Source organism: Arvicanthis niloticus, chromosome 2 (genome assembly GCF_011762505.2).
Source record: "Arvicanthis niloticus isolate mArvNil1 chromosome 2, mArvNil1.pat.X, whole genome shotgun sequence".
In the NCBI taxonomy this organism is placed as follows: Eukaryota; Metazoa; Chordata; class Mammalia; order Rodentia; family Muridae; genus Arvicanthis; species Arvicanthis niloticus.
Genome location: NC_047659.1, coordinates 36532010 through 36549812, shown reverse-complemented (window position 1 = coordinate 36549812; position 17803 = coordinate 36532010). Strand labels below are relative to the sequence as shown.

The 17803-nt window shown below is 44.2% G+C and overlaps 1 protein-coding gene across 3 annotated transcripts in view; it reads left to right on the top strand.

The window, feature by feature from the left end:
• Window positions 1-17803, top strand: part of Ly75 (lymphocyte antigen 75) — a 132953-nt gene that overhangs the window by 84061 nt on the left and 31089 nt on the right. The window contains exon 35 of one of the 3 annotated variants that reach the window (XM_076928808.1): window positions 1548-3385. The exons of 1 other annotated variant lie outside the window; for it this stretch is intronic. In XM_076928808.1, the coding sequence (XP_076784923.1) occupies window positions 1548-1726 (179 nt within the window). In that variant the 3' untranslated portion in view covers window positions 1727-3385. Of the gene's footprint in view, window positions 1-1547; window positions 3386-12592; window positions 12829-17803 lie in introns of those variants that run through there. One more of the 3 variants, XM_034496703.2, reaches the window with a different exon arrangement.

Genomic DNA, 17803 nt, shown 5'->3' with positions numbered 1-17803 from the left:
GTAAGGCCACGCCCTCCAAGCCCCCCCATCCCCAGGCGTAGCTCCTCCAGCAAGGCCCCGCCTACAGAATGTTATGTAACTTTCCCAAAGGGGCACAGACTGAGACAGGGAGTCCAAATGTCTCATTCAAACCAGCACAACTAGTTTGCTGTCCTATAAAACTTTCATAATCAATTTTGTTTTTTTTTTGTGTTTTTTTTTTCATTTTTTTTTTTTTTTTTTTTTTATTTTGAGGCAGGGTCTCACTATGTAGTCCTGTCCATCCTGGACCCACCACAATGTAGACCAGGCTGGCCCTGAACTCAGAGATTTGCCTGCCTCTGCCTCCCCAGGACTGGGATTAAAGACATGTGCCACTACACCTGGCTATAAAGAATTTTAAAACCACCTAAAACTAGATCTAACTATTTAAAATATTCATGGTATCTGTATGAAACTTCAGTATGAACTTTAGTTTTTATCATGGATTGATACATAAAACAACGGTAAACATATTATTGAGCTTCATTTATGGAGAAAGGCTGTAAACCTTCCACATTAACATTTTAGAACAACTAACGTAGGCTTTCCATTTTGGTATATAACTATTAAAGATAACAGTCCAATTGCATGGTTTCCATCTATACATGCGTTGCTTTCTGTCTTCCATGATGAAATGCATCTGAGCAAGGCAGATCAGCTACATGTTATCACAGACTTTCCAGTTCAGAGAGGAAGATGGCTTAGTGACAAACAGGTCAAGTTTTTCTTTGAAGAGAAGAAAATAACAAGTAGTTAGAAACTCCGTGTGGTAGAAACCAAATGATGGTTATTATGTATGCTCTGGGAAGGGGGTGGGGGTCAACCAGTAGAGACGTTGAGGCTAAGTTCACAAAGGTCAGTCCCAACATGCTCGGGGACAGGCATAGCAAAGAGGATCCCATGGCAGAAGAAGCCACTGAAACTTAGAGAAGAGCTGGTGCCAGGGAGGCAGAGACCCATAGTAGGGCTGCAAACAACGGTCAAGGAGTCCTGGCTCTTTTCCAAGTGGAGTGGAAAGCAACTTGCACATTTGGAGGACAGTGAACAGCAATAGAGTGATTAAAAAAAAAATTACAGGGAGATCACAGTTCTTGTGTTGGCCGTTTTGAGTTAGAAATAACAGAAATCCATTATGGGAAAGTACATCTGCAGCTGAATATATTCGAGAGACGGATAAACAGCATAGGGGCAGCGTTTGGAATCCGGAGTGAGTGGGAAGGATGTAGCTTGGTGGGTGGGGTGTTTGCCTAACCTGTGCAAAGCCCTGAGGCCCAACACCATTAGGTGTGTGTGTGTGTGTGTGTGTGTGTGTGTGTGTGTGTGTGTGTGTGTGTAAAGAACAATAATACATATGTTAAGCTGATCTCCTAAGGAAGGTGGTAGAAGGGAGAAGGGAAATTCTGTCCTGGCTATGAACAATCTGTAATTTGTACAAGGCTTTGTGTCTTACACATAGTTTGCCGAATAGAATCAGAAACAAGGGTAACTTGCATTTCTCTTACAATGTCTCAATGTCTGGATTCCAGGCCCGGATTACAGAGGCATAGCCATCCTGTTCGCTGTGCTGAGCGTCTTAGCGCTCATCAGCGGACTGATTTGGTTCCTCTTGCAAAGGTCCCACTTCCGCTGGACAGGCTTCTCCTCGGTTCGGTATGAGCATGGAGCCAATGAAGACGAGGTGATGCTCCCTTCGTTCCACGACTAAGTTCTTCTGAGTTTGTTCACTGGCACTGGATGTTCCGGAAGCGAGATGAGCCACTTAACATTGTCCTGCAATCAGTGTTTACTATGTTTCTAAGTAGAAGTCGCAGCAAATGCGTTCAGTGGGTGAGTTGCCCAGGTGAAGCCCTAACCTCCAGCCGTGCTAATGAGTCAGTTGCCAGAGCAGAGAGGACTTAAAGCCAAAATGGATGTTCAGATTGTTTACAGAGAGATAAATTTAGCTAATGTGAATTTTCTCTGTAAGAATGCAGTTGCTAAGTAAATATGTACATATTTTAATAGCATTTTAACAGCCTCATAGAAAATTAAAACTGTAGACTCCACATCTACCTTTTATGAGCATTTGACCAAATGCAAAGTTAGTACCTCAGGCAAAAACTCAACTATAAATAAGATTGATAACGCTTCAAATTAGCATTGGGAAAAAATATAAAATAAGGCATATTTTTTACACAGAAAATGGAGCCTCTTGGAAGATGTTTCTTATATTATTTCAAAGGTATTTATACTGGTACGAATTAATTGTTACAGTTCTGTTTTTAATTACTTATACTCAGTGGGTTTTTTTTTTTCTTAAAGTTAATGTTTCCTAAAGTTGGGAATGTTACTGTTAAATTGACTAGGCATGCTGTATCAGTATGTCTGCGTGTGATAATTTTCTTTTTTACAAGGGTCCAATTACAGATGAGACTTAAACTTGCACAGTTTATGTATTTCACATAGGAGATCAACCTTTTGTTGGTGGTGGCAGAGTGTTTTGTTTTGTTTTGTTTTGTTTTGTTGGTATTTTGGTGTGGTTTGGTTTTTGAAATATGGTTTCTTTGTGCAACAGAGACCTGGCTGTCCTGGACTGGCTTTGTAGACCAGGCCGGCCTCCAATTCAGAGATTCCCCTGCCTCTGCCTCAGGAGTGCTGGGATCAAAGGCTGTGCCACCACCCCCAGCAGGCAGCATATCACCTTTTGATGAATGTATTATGTTGTTGCCTTTTTACCTGAACAAAAAATAAAAGTGATCTTTGAATAGTGTTGTTTGCTACTTCTGTATTTGAAACAATGACAGTTTCTAAGCCAGTGAAACTCAGAACTCTGTGATTCATGTGGAAATATTTAAAGCTTAAATGATTAGTGACACATTATTTTGTGAATATAATTTCTTTTTGAACACCTGGAATATATTTTTACTAGTAGTGTCCAATAAATATGGTGACTGTTTTATTCAGTGTTTCATATTTATACTTTAGAGTATTTTTGTACAAGATCCAGATTTATTTTGCTTGAGGTGTTTATACTATCATAAAGTTGTAAATAATTTTCTAAGACGGTTTTAATGTAATCTACAAATTTCCTAAAATATTTTTCTTGAGGTTTCTTTTAAATAATCACTAGGAGTTTCTTCAAAGAACTAAACGAATGCCATGTAACCACAGATGTGATTACAGCTGCTGCCATGGTAAAGTTGGCTTGACTTTTAGAACTGTTGGAGTTGACCCTGGCGTGCAAAATCATCTCTAAATTATATTTGATTGTATCCCATAACTAATAGGATGAGAAAGTGTCCAGCTATTGCAAATTAAGGTATTATTTAAAGACTTCGTGAGCACTTTTTAAAGAATAAATCTTTGTATCTCTAAATGATTTTAATCTCCTTGGCTCAGTGTTCCTCTTTTGTGGGTGGGGTATGTGGTGTGTCTGTGTGTGTGTGTTGGCGCGTGCACACACGTGCACACATGCAGCACATGTACATGAGTGTGAAAGTGATCCAAGAAGGACATCAAGTGTTTTCCACTATTGCTGTATGTCTGCTTATCTTGAAAACTGGAAGCTTGCCGTTTTGTCCAGGCGAGTTAGCCAGCAAGCTCCAAGGAAACACTTGCTTCTGCCCAGAAATGTTAGGGTCTCAGACATGCAGTCATGTATGTCTCTTCAAATGAGTGCTGGGGATTTGAACTCTGGTCCTCATGCTTGCATACCAAGCACTCTTAAAGAGTCATTCCTCAAGCCCTCAATGTGGCTCTTAGTATCTCTCAGCAGTGATTCCATCTGTGTTATATTAATCTTGCATTCTTTGTGCTCCTCTTAGAGGATCCTGTGTTCAAAAGCACAGTTCCAGGGATCCATTAGATGGTGAACTTGAAAGGCCTTCTCAACAAGGCCAGAACTGCCCCCTAGTGGTTCCTTTCCCCATTTCTCAGTCCCAGCTGTCTCAAAAACTTATGACTACCCTACTCATTCCAGCCTTCCCTGACTAACCCAGTTACTGCATAAGGTCTGTTCAAATTTGTCTCTTAAAGCCAGACCCCTAAAAACACAAGTCAGTAGAGCCAATAAAATCTCATAGAGAACAAATGTCAAAACGATCCTAACAGTCCCTCACTTCTTCCTCCCTTTCCCCAGCAATTCCCTCCCCCTTCCTCAGACAGTCTCTGGAAATTCTCCCTACCAAGTGGTTGCTGGGTTTACATGGGGTTGGGGGGGGGGGGGGGTTGGGGGCAGGAGGGATTTGTTTTTGTTTTTGTTTTGGCTCCATTTGTGTTTTCATTTGTTTGTTTTAAGACATGATTTCTTAGTGTAACCCTTTCTGTCCTGAACTCTATAGATTAGGCTAGCCTCAAGCTCAGAAATCCACCTACCTCTGCCTCCTGAGTGCTGGGATTAATGGCATGCGCCACTATGGCCAGCTAAAGAAAATGAGAAATAAAAACAAAAACAAAACAATTTTTTTGGCTGTTATACTTTTAGTAAGCCCCATGCCTGACTCTTGCTGAGATTTCCCGGAGACTGTTGGAGATCCCTAATTTCTCATCTTAGGCTGCTTTTAACACTAAGACCCTCTTGCCGGAGCAGAGACCTCATTGCTATTAGTTAATGCAGTAACTGTATCCTGCTTAGGAAGAGAAATTTGAATTTTCTCTCAAATGAAAGGCTTTATAAACTAAGTCTTTATGAAAGCACTATGTCATAAACACAAACAAACACATTTGTGTCAATGCACAATGTCAAACTGGATTAAATATTAAATCACAAGACATAGCAGTTTCGATGGCAACAGTTTGCTAGACATTTTCTGCTTCCTTCATAATTCTGTTTGAGGCAAACATGTGTTCATATATTGCAATCACAATTTTTTTAAAAATTTATTTTTATTATTCGTATGTATTGGATTATGCACATGGATGCAGGTGGCTGCAGAGGTTGGAACAGGGCCTTGGATTCCCTGGGCTTGGCATTACAGGTACTGTGTGCTTTCCAGATGATGCTGGGAACCAACCTCAGGTCCTCTAAAAGGGTAGCACACAACCTCTAAGCCTTCTCTCCAGCCCCTGAGCTCTGTTTGTTAACATGAACTCTTAAAACATCTGTCACTCATCACATAGCATATCTACATGTATGTATGTATGTATGTATGTATCCTAGGTTTTTGTTCTGTGCCCCTTCCGAGTCCCCTCGCCCGCAAGAGAGACACGGGAGGCAGTGTTCAGGTAATTACTACAACGAGGCTTTATTCTTGTATCAGCTGAATCGAAAGACCCCAAGCCCGGAAAAGGCACTGCTTATATGCACCCTAGAGTGGCGTGTTCACTTCTGATTAGCTGTTCACTCATCACCCCATATTATGCCCCGGGATGGGCAGTGACTTGGCATGCTTTCGCCTCTTGCACCTGCGCAGTTTAGTTGTTTACTTGTGGGAGTACCGGATGCCAGCGCCATCTTATAATGGCGAATGTTGTCACTGCTCGCCGCGGCTCCCTACAGGTTTTCACGGTTGAGAAGAGACCACAGCAACTCTTATAAAGGGATAACATTTAACTGGGGCTGGCTTACAGTTTCAGAGGTTCAGTCCATTATCATTATGGTGGGAAGCATGGCAGAGAGAAGGCAGACATGGTGCTGGAGGAGCCGAGAGCTCTACATCTGGATCCACAGGCAGGAGGGAAAGATTGTGTGTCACACTGGCCAGACATATATGAAACCTTAATGCCTCCCTCCAAAGTGACACACTTCCTCTAACAAGGTCACACCTCCTAGTAGTGCCATTCTATAAGTAAGTATTCAAACACATGAGACTATAGGGGCCATACCTATTCAAACCACCCCATTCCTCTCCCTGGCCCCCCACAGGCTTATAGCTAGCTATAACATAATGCAGAAATCAGTCCAATTTCAAAAGTCCCATAGTCTATAACAGTCTCAAACTTGTTTAAAGGTCGAAAGTTCAAAGTCTCTTCTGAGATTCATGCCATCTCCTCAATATAAGCCCCTGTAAAATAAAAATAAAAAAACAGATCACATACTTCCAACATATAACGGCACACGGTATGCATTACCATTACATATGGGAGGAGAGGGAGCACAGTGAGGAAATACTGGACCAAAGCTAGACTGAAAGTCAGCTGGGCAAACTCCAAACTCTGCATCTCCATGTCTGATGTCAAAATGCTCTTCAGATCTCCAGCTCTGGTTGACTGCAACACACGTCCTTGTTATCAGCTTTCTCAGCAGGTATCCCATGGCTCTGGCATCTCTAACCTTGTGTGGTATCTAAGGCAATCCAGGCTTCACCTTTATAACTTCATACAATGGCCTCTCTGGGCCTCCATGTGGGGACACCCCTGACACATGCCTGGTCTCAGTGACTTTCCTTAGTTGAAGCGGGAGACTCCATAACCCTTTTCTTCTATCCTTGACTCTAAAGCCAGGATCACGTGTCCAAAGCTGCCAAGTTCTGCTGTTTGCTGAGGCTGGAACATCGCCAGCTTTCTGTTTTACACAGTGTGGACTAACTTAGAGGGGGAATCTCAACAGCCTGGTCACAACATGAAACTGACGATCTGTACACTCGACTACAATTCCCTGCGTATCCGATTAAAACATTCTCATTATATCTCCACCCCCACAAACTGTGTGTTCATACATTTCTTTGTTTCTCCTGAACTAAGCTAATCACAAGTAGAATTTGAGAAGCTCTCCCACTTTCCCAACCAGTTATATTTATGCTAGTTAATATGAAGTAGGCATCATTTTGGGCTCCAAACTAGAAACCCAGAAGTCACCCTCAAATCCTCTGCAATCATCTTCCTAGTCCAACAATGTTCTCAGTTTTATCTGTACTTCTGACAAGGCGGGACAATATTGCCAGTCACTGACTGTCTTATTTCAGGTCTTGGTCATTTTTCTCCCTGAATCTAATGTAGATTGATAATCAGTCCTAGGTCAGGTTGATTTCCCCCGGCCAAGGAGCCTTTTACTAGAACATAGCCTCAAGGTGGTGTTTACGAAAGAACAGAGAGCTCAGACAGGAGAGTATGGCGATTGGGAAACCGTAAGTGAGACCAGCCAGTAGAAATCCAGTAGAGTGGCGCCAGAGTCCCCAGGGAGTGAGCCAAAAAGAAAGAATTTAGACATAGGAAATGTGAGATTTTGAGAAATACAGTATTATGAGAATATATTCTGAGAAAGTTGTTTGGCAAGTCTGGTAGAGATAAGCCACAGAGGGAGAAGGCTGATCCATAGCAACTTTGAGGCTTCCTTCCTTCCTTTCTCCTTCCCTCTCTCCTTCCTTCTCTCTCTCCCTCCCTCCTTTCCTTTCTTCCGCCTTCCCTCCCTTCCTTCCTTCTGAAAGGGATGGAAAGTAAGGGTTTGTTTCTGCAGTGCTGAGGACAGAGTCCTGGGACTCCCTTGAGCATGCTACACAGGTTCCGTTACCACTGAACTACAGCCCCCTGCCCTTGGTTTATTTGGACAGGGCTACTATGGCCTAGGCTTATCCTCCTGTGGCAAACCCCTTATCCCCCTGTTCTTAACTAATTGAATTATAAACATGCAGCACCAGGGCAAGTCCACGGGTTCAGAAGACAGGACGGGGACTGGGTGATGGTGGCTCACGCCTTTAATCCCACTACTCAGGAGGCAGAGGCCGGTGGATCTCTGAGTTTGAGGCTAGCCTGGTGTACAGAGAGAGTTCCAGGACAGCCAGGGCTACACAGAGAAACCCTGTCTGGAAAAACAAAACAAAGCAAAACAACAACAAAAAAGAAAACGGGAGGAGGGGAAAACCAGTCTCATAGAACAACTGATGCAGAGGAGATGAGAATTATCAATGGAAGACACTTTTTGGAGAAGATGAGACAAGAGAGTTGGTTCTCAGTTTACAAAAAGAGGAAGTGGGTTTGCCTAAGATGAGGAAGCACGTCTTCCTCTCTGAGGCTACAGAAGAGCTGCAGATATGCATTTGAAGAAGCTTGTCTTTAGCTGGTAATCAGTGGCCTCTGTTTTCTTGCTCAGCAGGATGCAAGACAAAGCCTTAATTCAATGGCAGTAAGAATGTATTTGGGATATACAATGAGAGGGATGGGAGAGGACAATAAGGTAAGAAGAAGAGGATTGCAGAAGAGACTCATGGGGCCCTGATGCTCCGGTAACAATTGTTGGGAGAATGGACTTTCTCTTGTGGTCCTTAGTTGTTGCAATATGGGGGTGGAGGGGGAGACTGAAGACCAAGGAAACTCAGGCTGAGAGCTGGGTGAATGGTGCAGCAGAAGAAAGGGATGGAGGCCAACAGGAATAAAAGAGAAATGGAGAAAATGTGGAAAATAAAGGTGAGAGATGGAGCAAGACCAGGGGGAGAGAAGGTGCAGAGAAAGAATTAAGGCAGGACTTATAATTAGAGTGGAAGATGCAGAGTGATGGGTTTCAGTAGGTGATACCGTCTCCCACAGAGGCAGTAAGTAATGACGTCTTATGTCTTAGCGTGGAAAAAAAAACGAGGCAGAGTGTACCAGGGCTACCTAAGGAGAGAATGTGCCTTTCTCTAATGATAAAACAAAAACCCCAACCGAAGTAGGTCACAGCTTAAATTAGATCAACTCATTAGATCATCGATTCTCTCCCATGTCTAAGATGTCTTTGAAAATTAGTTGAACATAAACCAATCCACATTTTTTTTTTTTTTTTTTTTTTGCAGTTGCCAATTAATCTCTACTCAAAACATCCAGCAGCGGCAGGGCGAGTTCCTTGATACCTCCCAATATTCTGGGTTTCTGGGTTCCTGAATGAAACACACACACACACACACACACACACGAAGCCTTATATTTTAATATGTCTTAAACGGCTTAGTGGCCGGGCTGCCCCCAAACCTTCGCGTAGCTAACACCTCCCCTCTGATATTCCTGAGTTATTACTTACTAAAATCTATATCCCATTGTTGTTGCCCTAGACACAGTCAGGGGTGGGGGCCCTGGAGCCTCTCTTCCCAGGCTCTTATGAGATTGCTATGCTCTCTCTTCTTTAGCTCTCAGGCCTGGCAGCCACTCCTTTCCTGGCATGGCAGCTCTATTCCCCCCTCCACTCCACCCCTCACCTTTCTCTCTGTCCCTTGCCCAGGAAATCCTAAAAGTCTCACTTCTGTCTCCCTGCCTAGCCATTAGCTCTCAGCAACTTTATTTACCAGTTAGAACCAACCAAGGGCAGGGACCCTCAGTGTCTTACAGTACAGATTCACATGCAATTTGGGGGACCCAATTAACATAATACAAGCGTTAGACCACATCCACGACACACATTAATAAATATGAAAAGGTGGCAGTGAAGAGAAGTTTGTCAATTGTATGATTCCACAGAAGTGCTGTGTAGTTAGGGGGCAAAAGAGCCCAGAATCAAGATGTTTCCATAGTTAAAGAGAATGCTTTTGGAAAAATTTGCTTTCAGTGTTTGTTTAACATATGAACACGTTACTGACAACTTACAAAGACTGAAAATAAATAATGAGCAGAGTCTTGAAACGTGTACAAAGAGGCTGAGCTTGGAGTGCAGTGAAAGAAGTGGCCCACGCTGTCACTAGCACTTCACGGTGGCCCTAAAGGTCCCTTTGGCCCAATGCATTCTCTATGCATTCCCACCAGCAATGGGCTGCTGCTCCTTAGCTTCCCAAGTGCATAGCTTCGTAATCCTCACGTTCGTTGGCCATCCTCTAATGACGTGACAGGGGACATCTCTTCATATGCTCTTTGCTGTCTGCTTATCTTCTTGAGTAAGAAGTCTCTTCCAGCTCTGCCTGTTACTTGTTTGCTTTGTATTGAGTTTGACTTGATTTTTTTTCCCAATAAGTCACAGCTTGTTGGGACTTTTTTATTTGTTCATCTTATGTATATGAGTACACTGTCACTGTCTTCAGACACACCAGAAGAGGGCATCAAATCTCATTACAGATGGTTGTGAGTCACCGTGTAGAATTGAACCACTGGTCATTGAACTCAGGACCTCTGGAAGAGCAGTCAGTGCTCTAAACCACTGAGCCATCTCTCCAGCTCCTTGACTTGATTTTTTTATACACCAATGATATGAGGCTTACCCAAGAGGCCTTGCTTGCTCTAGTTCCTTTGCCAGTTCCAGAACCCCACCCCAGGTTAAGTTATAGCTACACCATTTATAAAAGCATAGTTTGAAGAACTGGCCTATAGTCCCAGCACTTGGGAAATACAGGAAAGGGCCATGAGTTTGAGTCCAGAATGGCATGCATAGTCCTTATCACAGACAAACAAAATGGGCTTTAGAAAATATTTCATTAGTTCTTTGAGAATTCCATACAAGGTGTTTAGGTTATTGTCTAAATTAGGGTTTTTATTGCTGTGAGGAGACACCATGACCAAGGCAACTCTCATAAAGAACAACATTTAATGGGGGCTGGCTTACAGGTTCTGAGGTTCAGTCCATTATCATCATGGCAGGAAGCACAACAATACCAAACAGGCATCGTGCTTGAGGAACTGAGAGTTCTACATCTTGTTCTGAAGGCAAACAGGAGAATAACTAACTTCCAGGTAGCTAGAAAGAGGGTTTCAAAGCCCACTCCCACAGTGACACACTTTCTCCAACAAGGCCACGCCCCTCCAACAAGGCCACGCCTCCTCACTGTGCTACTCCTTGGGCCAAGCATATTCAAACCACCACAGTTCTATTCACTTCTCTGTCCCAGTTTCTCTCACACCCATCCACTCTTCTCCCTTTCCACCCAACTTGTAGCTTGCTTTATTTCATCCTTTCCATCAAAGCCCAACTGGAGTTGCCCTACTACTGTTCGGAGTGAAGCATGACATAGACTGTGGTCAACCAACTAGAGGGCTGAATCTTTAAAGGAAACTAACTTTCCCTTTCTCTGCACTATCAAATGCCAGTAACTCCTCATCTTGTGAGAGTCTGTGCCCAGCTGGCCCCCCTGTGGTGGGATTTTGTCTGGGTTGAGCTTTTATACATCTTATGCATGCCATCACAATCTCTGTGAGTTTACATGTGGTCTGCCAGGTTGTGTCTGGAAGACAGTTTCCTTGATGCGCTCCACCAGCTCTGATGATTATTATCTTTGTGACCTTTCTTCCTCAAAGATTCTTGAACCTCGAAGGGATGGGTGTGATATGCAAATCCCACTTAGGGTCAAGTCCTGCACGGTTTCTTATTTTCTGCACAATGACCAGAGGGAGCTCTCTATTAATTGCCGTCTACTGTAAGGAGAAGCTTCTCTGATCAGGGTTGAGAGATACACTTATCTATGGGCAAAGCAGTAAGTGTCTAGGATAACTTTAATACTATGCTCATTGAGCAGAATAATAGCATTGTATTCCCCCTTGGAGACTGTGATCTAATTAACCACAGGCTAGATCCAATCACAAAGTGGTTGGTTACTTTTACAACATTCATCCCACTACCACAGCAATAAGCATATCTTGTTGAGCCCATCGTTGCTGTAGCTTGCAAGGTTCATATCTGGGTGAGATAGAGGTGTTTGCTGTATACACGGACGGAGGAGAAAGAAGTTTTTCCTCCTGCATTCGTGTGTACAGCAAGGACTTCCCAGGGCTAACTGGTAGAGACGGAGCTTCCAAGTTAGTGCTACCTGGATTTTCCAAGTTATCTTACTCAGCTATGTGGTGTCTTCAGCAACGGGGGCTTGCCAACAAGTTCTGAAGATAGCCAAGACAATAACCTGTGATTCTTGGGGCTTTATGAGATTCCATTGGCAGCAACTGAAGAAGTACTCGTTCATGGTACTAGGGTTTTATTTGCTAGGTTGAGGTGTCTATCCTCTTTCCCGCTTGTAAGGTAACTCTGTTAAAATTTTCCTCTCTCCCTCCCTCCATCCCTCCCTCTTTCCCTCTCTCCTTTTCTCCCTCTTTCCCTCCCCCTCCCTCCTTTTGTCCCTCCCCCTTCCCCTCCCTCCCTTCCTCTCTTCCTCTGTCCTTCCCTCTTTCCCTCTCTCCTTGCCTCTCTCCCTCCCTTCCTCCCTTCCCCCACCATAGCACCCCCCCCCACCCCACCCCCGCCCCGTGGCTTTTTCAAAAGGCAATGTTAGCTGTCCCACCCTGTAGTCCTTCCTTTAACTTGGGCTTCCATGTCCGGTCCCAGTTATTCTCCTCTACTCTTGATACAGTAACTAGTTGCAGAGAACTATTTTCTGAGAGACATAGTCCACTGGGAGGGGATTGTAAAACGGGAGATTATGGTTGCTGACATCAGCTTCACCAAATAATCAAAGTCCGTCAATTTTTGTCCCTTCTTGTATGACTCTTGCCAAAAGGACACAAACAACTCTACCGAGAAGAAACACCAGATGAACCCAAATGTGCTTGTTCCTGGATTGGGTCCGAGAACAGAGATAATTGTCAAATGCCACAAGACCTGTGGATTAGTCAACAGTGCTCCACCAATGCTTGTTCCTGGTTCTGATCCTTGCACTGATGTTATGTAAGATGCTAACATTTAGAGAAGCTGCCCCCCCAAGGATTACGGGAAATTCTATTTTTGCAACATTTTAGAAAGTCTGAGATTATTTCAGTTCAAATGGGAAGTTTATCTTTAACGAAGAGAAGTTGGAGTCTGCGGCGTGCCAGCCCGTTGGGGATCTGAGCCTCCCAATAGTGCGACCCTGGGCTCCACTCCCCCGCCTCGAGTGGGAGGCGTCGCGGCTGAGCTGGGAGCTCCGCGCGCCCGACAAGCACCGCCCCCGGCCGGCTCTCCCCGCCGCGCAGTCATGCCCCACTCAGCGCTGTCCTCGCTCGTGCTGCTGAGCCTCGCCACTGCCATCGTCGCCGGTAAGCCGCCCCTGCCGCGCCCCGCGAGAGCGCAGAGTCCCCTCTCCCACCGCAGCTCGCACGCCTTACCCTCAGACCATCCCGCACCCATCTCTCTGGCTAGGTGGCTTCCGAAAGCCAGATCCGGGGCAAAGGCCAAAGCCGAGGAGGACCCCGTTTCCAGAGTGTCTGCATCCTCAGCTCAGACCCCCTAGACGGCTAGCTAGCTAGAGGGCAAAGGAACTTAGAGTCCTGCAATGGGTGGCAGCAGGAAAGGGGTGAGGCCTGGGGGCGGAGGGAGGAAACAGGCCCTGTCCCATGGCTAGTGGGCAAGTTGTTGAAACAGGAAAAGAGTTCAGCCAAGTAACCCCTGCCTCAAGAGGGAGGAAAAGCCAGGCTTGGATCCCACTACAAACACTACGGCTTAGAGTAACCTCTGGTCAACTGATATGCAGTGACATCTGAAAAATTAGACATAGTTAGTCACTTGCAAAATGACCTAACCCCCCTCTCACCCCCCACCCCCGAGGAACACGGACAATTCCACCGAGCTTGTGTTTTTCTTTAAACAAGCTTTCCGTGGAGGCACGTCAAAAATATGTTAATGGGGAAACCCTGGGGGAGATTTCCTTCCAAAGAACACTGCCAATCGAACCTTTCCGAGAATGAAAGCGCAAAGTAAGCAGCAGCTAAGTGGATACTTGTGTGGGCTTCGGTAACGGGATTGCGCAACAGATTTTTTTTTTGCCTCCTGGATTTCGCTGCATTTTAAAATAAATTTCTGTATGAAGCCTGCTGACAGCGGGGGGTATTTTAAAAGCCCTGGGTGTTGAAGACCTAACACAGGGAGCTGCTCAGAGCTTGCAAAGCTCTTTCTTTCCCTGGGTTCCTACAGAGCTGCACGGATGACCAGTTAGGTTGTCCGCTGCCTCTCCGAGGAACAGAAGCAAGATGTGCGATTTCACACCGTTCCAATTCGTACTTTAATTTTGTCTAAGGCTGGACTAGAGCTTCTGCGAAGTCTGGACCAACTCTGAACTCTTTCCTTAGGCTCCCCCTCGTTATCTGGGACACCTGAACTCCCTCTTAGCTCTCTCTCTACCGTGCCAGACTATTTTTTTTAAAAAAAATACTTCTTCTTGTTGTTGTTGTTGTTGCTGCTGCACCGGTAAGATGGCGCAGTGGGTAAATATGCTTGTTTTGCCAGCCCGGTGATCTTCGTTCATTCAATACCTGTAACCATGTAAATATGGGAAAGAAAAGATGCCATAAAGTTATCTCCATAGGTACACTGCGCGCGCACACACACACACACATGCACGCACGCACGCACACAAAAGCATACCCACACAATGATAGCCAGTTAAAAAGAAGAAAAATACATTCCTAGCCAATTTGGAAAGAGAATGAGTTTCTAGGTTTTGGTATCGCCTGTGAGGTTATTCTGGACACTGAGAGAGGACAAGTTTCATAAGGTTCACTTTTTTTTTGTTTTGTTTTGTTTTTGTTGTTGTTGTTGTTTTGTTTTGTTTTGTTTTTGTTGTTGTTTTTCGAGATAGGGTTTCTCTGTATAGCCTTGGCTGTCCTGGACCTCACTCTGTAGACCAGGCTGGCCTCGAACTCAGAAATCCTCCTGCCTCTGCCTCCCAAGTGCTGGGATTAAAGGCCTGCGCCACCACCGCCCGGCTAGGTTCACTCTTTTTAAAGTCTGGTCTGGATTCACTCTGACCGCTTCTCTCCCGTCGGGAGACTTTAAAGATTACAGTAAAAATGATCCAGCTCTTCCCACACTAGTTAGCCACCCGTCTGCCCTCCGGTGAGGTGGAGATGGTACTTCAGACGGCTGTTCTTAGTATCAAGCGAGAACTCCATCTTTCATACCTATTACAAGCCGGGAAATCCTGGTCTCCTTCCCTTTGCTCTTATTGTAAAACATGGACGGTATTGCGTCAACAGAAAACGTCCTGAGCATGCCATTCGACGGGCTGTCCTTACTGAGCACATTTACATTCATGATGGGGAGAGCTTATCAAGAATTAGAATTAGCTGAATGGCAAGACCTCAACACACAAAGAACCTCAGTAATCTAGCACAAAATATACATTTAATGCTGAAGTGGAAATCGCTCTTATTTTTTTTTTCTATTACGTTGGAGTGTGTCAGTAAAAGTGAGCATGTTGGTTTTGTTCTTTGCTCAAAATTCACAATGGCTATAACATCATTAAACTTAAAAAAGGATCCATGGCAGACTTGTATGGAGCTTTTTTTTTTTTTTTTTTTTGGTTTGGATTGGTTTGTTGTGGGTGCTGTTTGGGGATCTAAGCACAGATCCTCATCCTGATTCCCACTGGGCCACCTCTCCAGATCTAGAGCCTCTCTGTAACAGTGCCCTGGCTTGCCAGGATGTGCCTGGGACTACTGGATCAGTGACGTCTTCTGAGTGGTATGGGAGGAGTGAATGTATGTTCTCCTTCTGTGCCCATCCTGTGGGGCGGCATCTAGGCCTTGGATTTCGAGTGGCTGGTACCTGCAAGTGATGGTTTCGGTGCCCCTGCCTTCTTTCTGATGTTAACCCTGTTGTTAACTGAGTTTCTTCACCCTGGCCTTGTAGGAACCTCAACCTTCTGTTTCTTCGACATAGGCTGCTTACCTACTTGTTGGTGTGGTTATCCTTCCCCTACCACTTAGATCATCAGTGTCATGTGATAACCCAAGGCCTTCCCAAACACCTCAACTCTTGGTTACGGCTCCGTGTTTTATCTTCAGGGTCTATATGCTTACCCATCACTCATCTTCCCAGGAAGAGGCTCTTTAACAGCCGGAGCCTTGCTGTCTTGAAGAGCTTTGTTTTATAAAATAAAATGTAACGATGTGTCATTACATTTTATTTTATGATAAAATGATGAAAAATGGGATAGTTTTAAAAGTAGAGGGGTCAGCTGTATCATGATTTTTTTTCCCAATTATATCTTGGAACTTATAACTGAATTCGAAACATTTACAACCTTTAAATCCATCAAGGTCACTTTTTCCTGCCATTGTAAATGGAATTCTATTTCAGGGGACAGTATCTCAAATTAGATGTAAGAATGTTTTTACACAAACAGGTGAATTCACAAATAGTTATTATTTTGGGATTGCTTTCATTGTTGAGAAGCTTTTTAAGACTTTGCTGCTGTGTTGAAAAAAACCAATGCTACCACTAACGCAATGTGTTCCACTCTGCATGGCTGTGTAAAGTTACAGACCAAACCCACATATCTAATAAACGTATATGGCTGAAAACTCCTATGGATGGTTTCCAGCATGCTACTGCACAAATCCATTTGGACAATAGGAGTCGTATTTGGCTTAAAACAAGGTCAAGAAGAACACTGTCTTCTTGCATCATCTGCATCTGTGTTAGGTACACGATTGCTTTCATGAGTTATTTTAGATTTTAAGGAGAAGCCAGGAGATTTGATCCAAAAAAAAAAAAAAAAAAAAAAAAAAGGACCAATGGTGCCCAATGAGAAAGGGACAGATGACACAGTGTATCAGTGGATAAGTATCTTTGAGGCCAAAGCTAGAAGTGGAGACTAGGAAGAGTGATGTAGAAAAAGGACCAGGTGTCAGAGAAGCTTACGTCCCCTGGGACTCGGCAGATCTTGAAAGCTGTGTACAGCCATAGAACCTGTGGTTGGCTGATCATTTGAGATTCTCGCTCCTGGATTCATTACACATGTAGTAAAATAAACAGCCTCATTGCCCTCTTGTCTTGCCATGGTTGGCCTATGAAGTTGGTGAGTGAGTGCTAGCAAGGGAGCAGAGAGTATTACCAAACCTGGGTTAGTAATAGAAAATTACCGTAGAAAATAGGCACGTGATTGTGTTCTCGTGGGGATGCTTTTCATTCACCTTAGCACGTGATACATTTATCACAGTACATAATCTGTATGGAAACTTTTGGATACACACTGACCTGTAGCATCAAGGAGAGGTTTCCTTTTTACCAGAGGTACAGCTGATGCTGAGAGGAGCCCAAGGAGAGGGCGGCTGGAAGTTCTGGGTGTGTCAACACTGTATGTGTCACTTGTAGACGCTTCTCTTTTCTTCATTTTAATCTTGTCTTCCATCACAGAAGCCTTGGGTTTCCTATTTGCTCTATCTGACCTCAATCTCAAGTCTTTAGCACTTTGAAGTACCTGTGATTGACAGCCTCGGAGATGTTCCTGGAACTTCTTATCACCTGGTGTTCACTTGCTTGCAGCTCACTTCCACACTACATAGGGATGGCCTACTTAATTGTGCTGGCTGGTTTTGTGTATCAAATTGAGTGCGATGCAAATGGATGCTCAAACGGCTGATAAAACACTATTTCTGGATTGCATTAGCATTTGCGAATGTCTCCACTGAACCACTAAATGCTGAGATTAGCGTTTGTGTCTGGAAGGCTTAGTGAAGGACATCTCCCCTTTTCAGCCTGGGCTGGCATCATCGAGTCCCTTGAGATAGAACAGGAAGACTGGGGAAGGTCGAATTCCTCTCCTGCCTGAGCTGAGGCATCCATTACCTTCTGCCTTGAACTTGCTAGAGGCACACCTGGCTCTCAGGCTTTGGGGCTCAGGTAAGGATTTATATCATTGTAGCCCCTCCGTGACCCCATCCTCAGACTTTCAGACTAGCATTGAATAACGCCATCACATGTTCTCCAGCCTGCTGATGATAGATCATGAGTTGTTTTGTTTGTTTTTTCATCCATAACTGTGTGAGCTAGATGGGTAGATGGGTAGGTAGGTAGGGCAATGGATATATAGATGATGGATGGATGGACAGACGGATGGATGAATGGATGGATGGATTGATAAAGAAATAGATGATGGATGCATAGATAGATAGATAGACAGATGGCACATATTTCTTATATTAGTGCTGTTTCCCTGAAAAATTCCAATACTGTAGCTAAGAGGATGTTTCAGAAATGACTGAAAACCAAGACTAGATTCTGTAAAGCTTT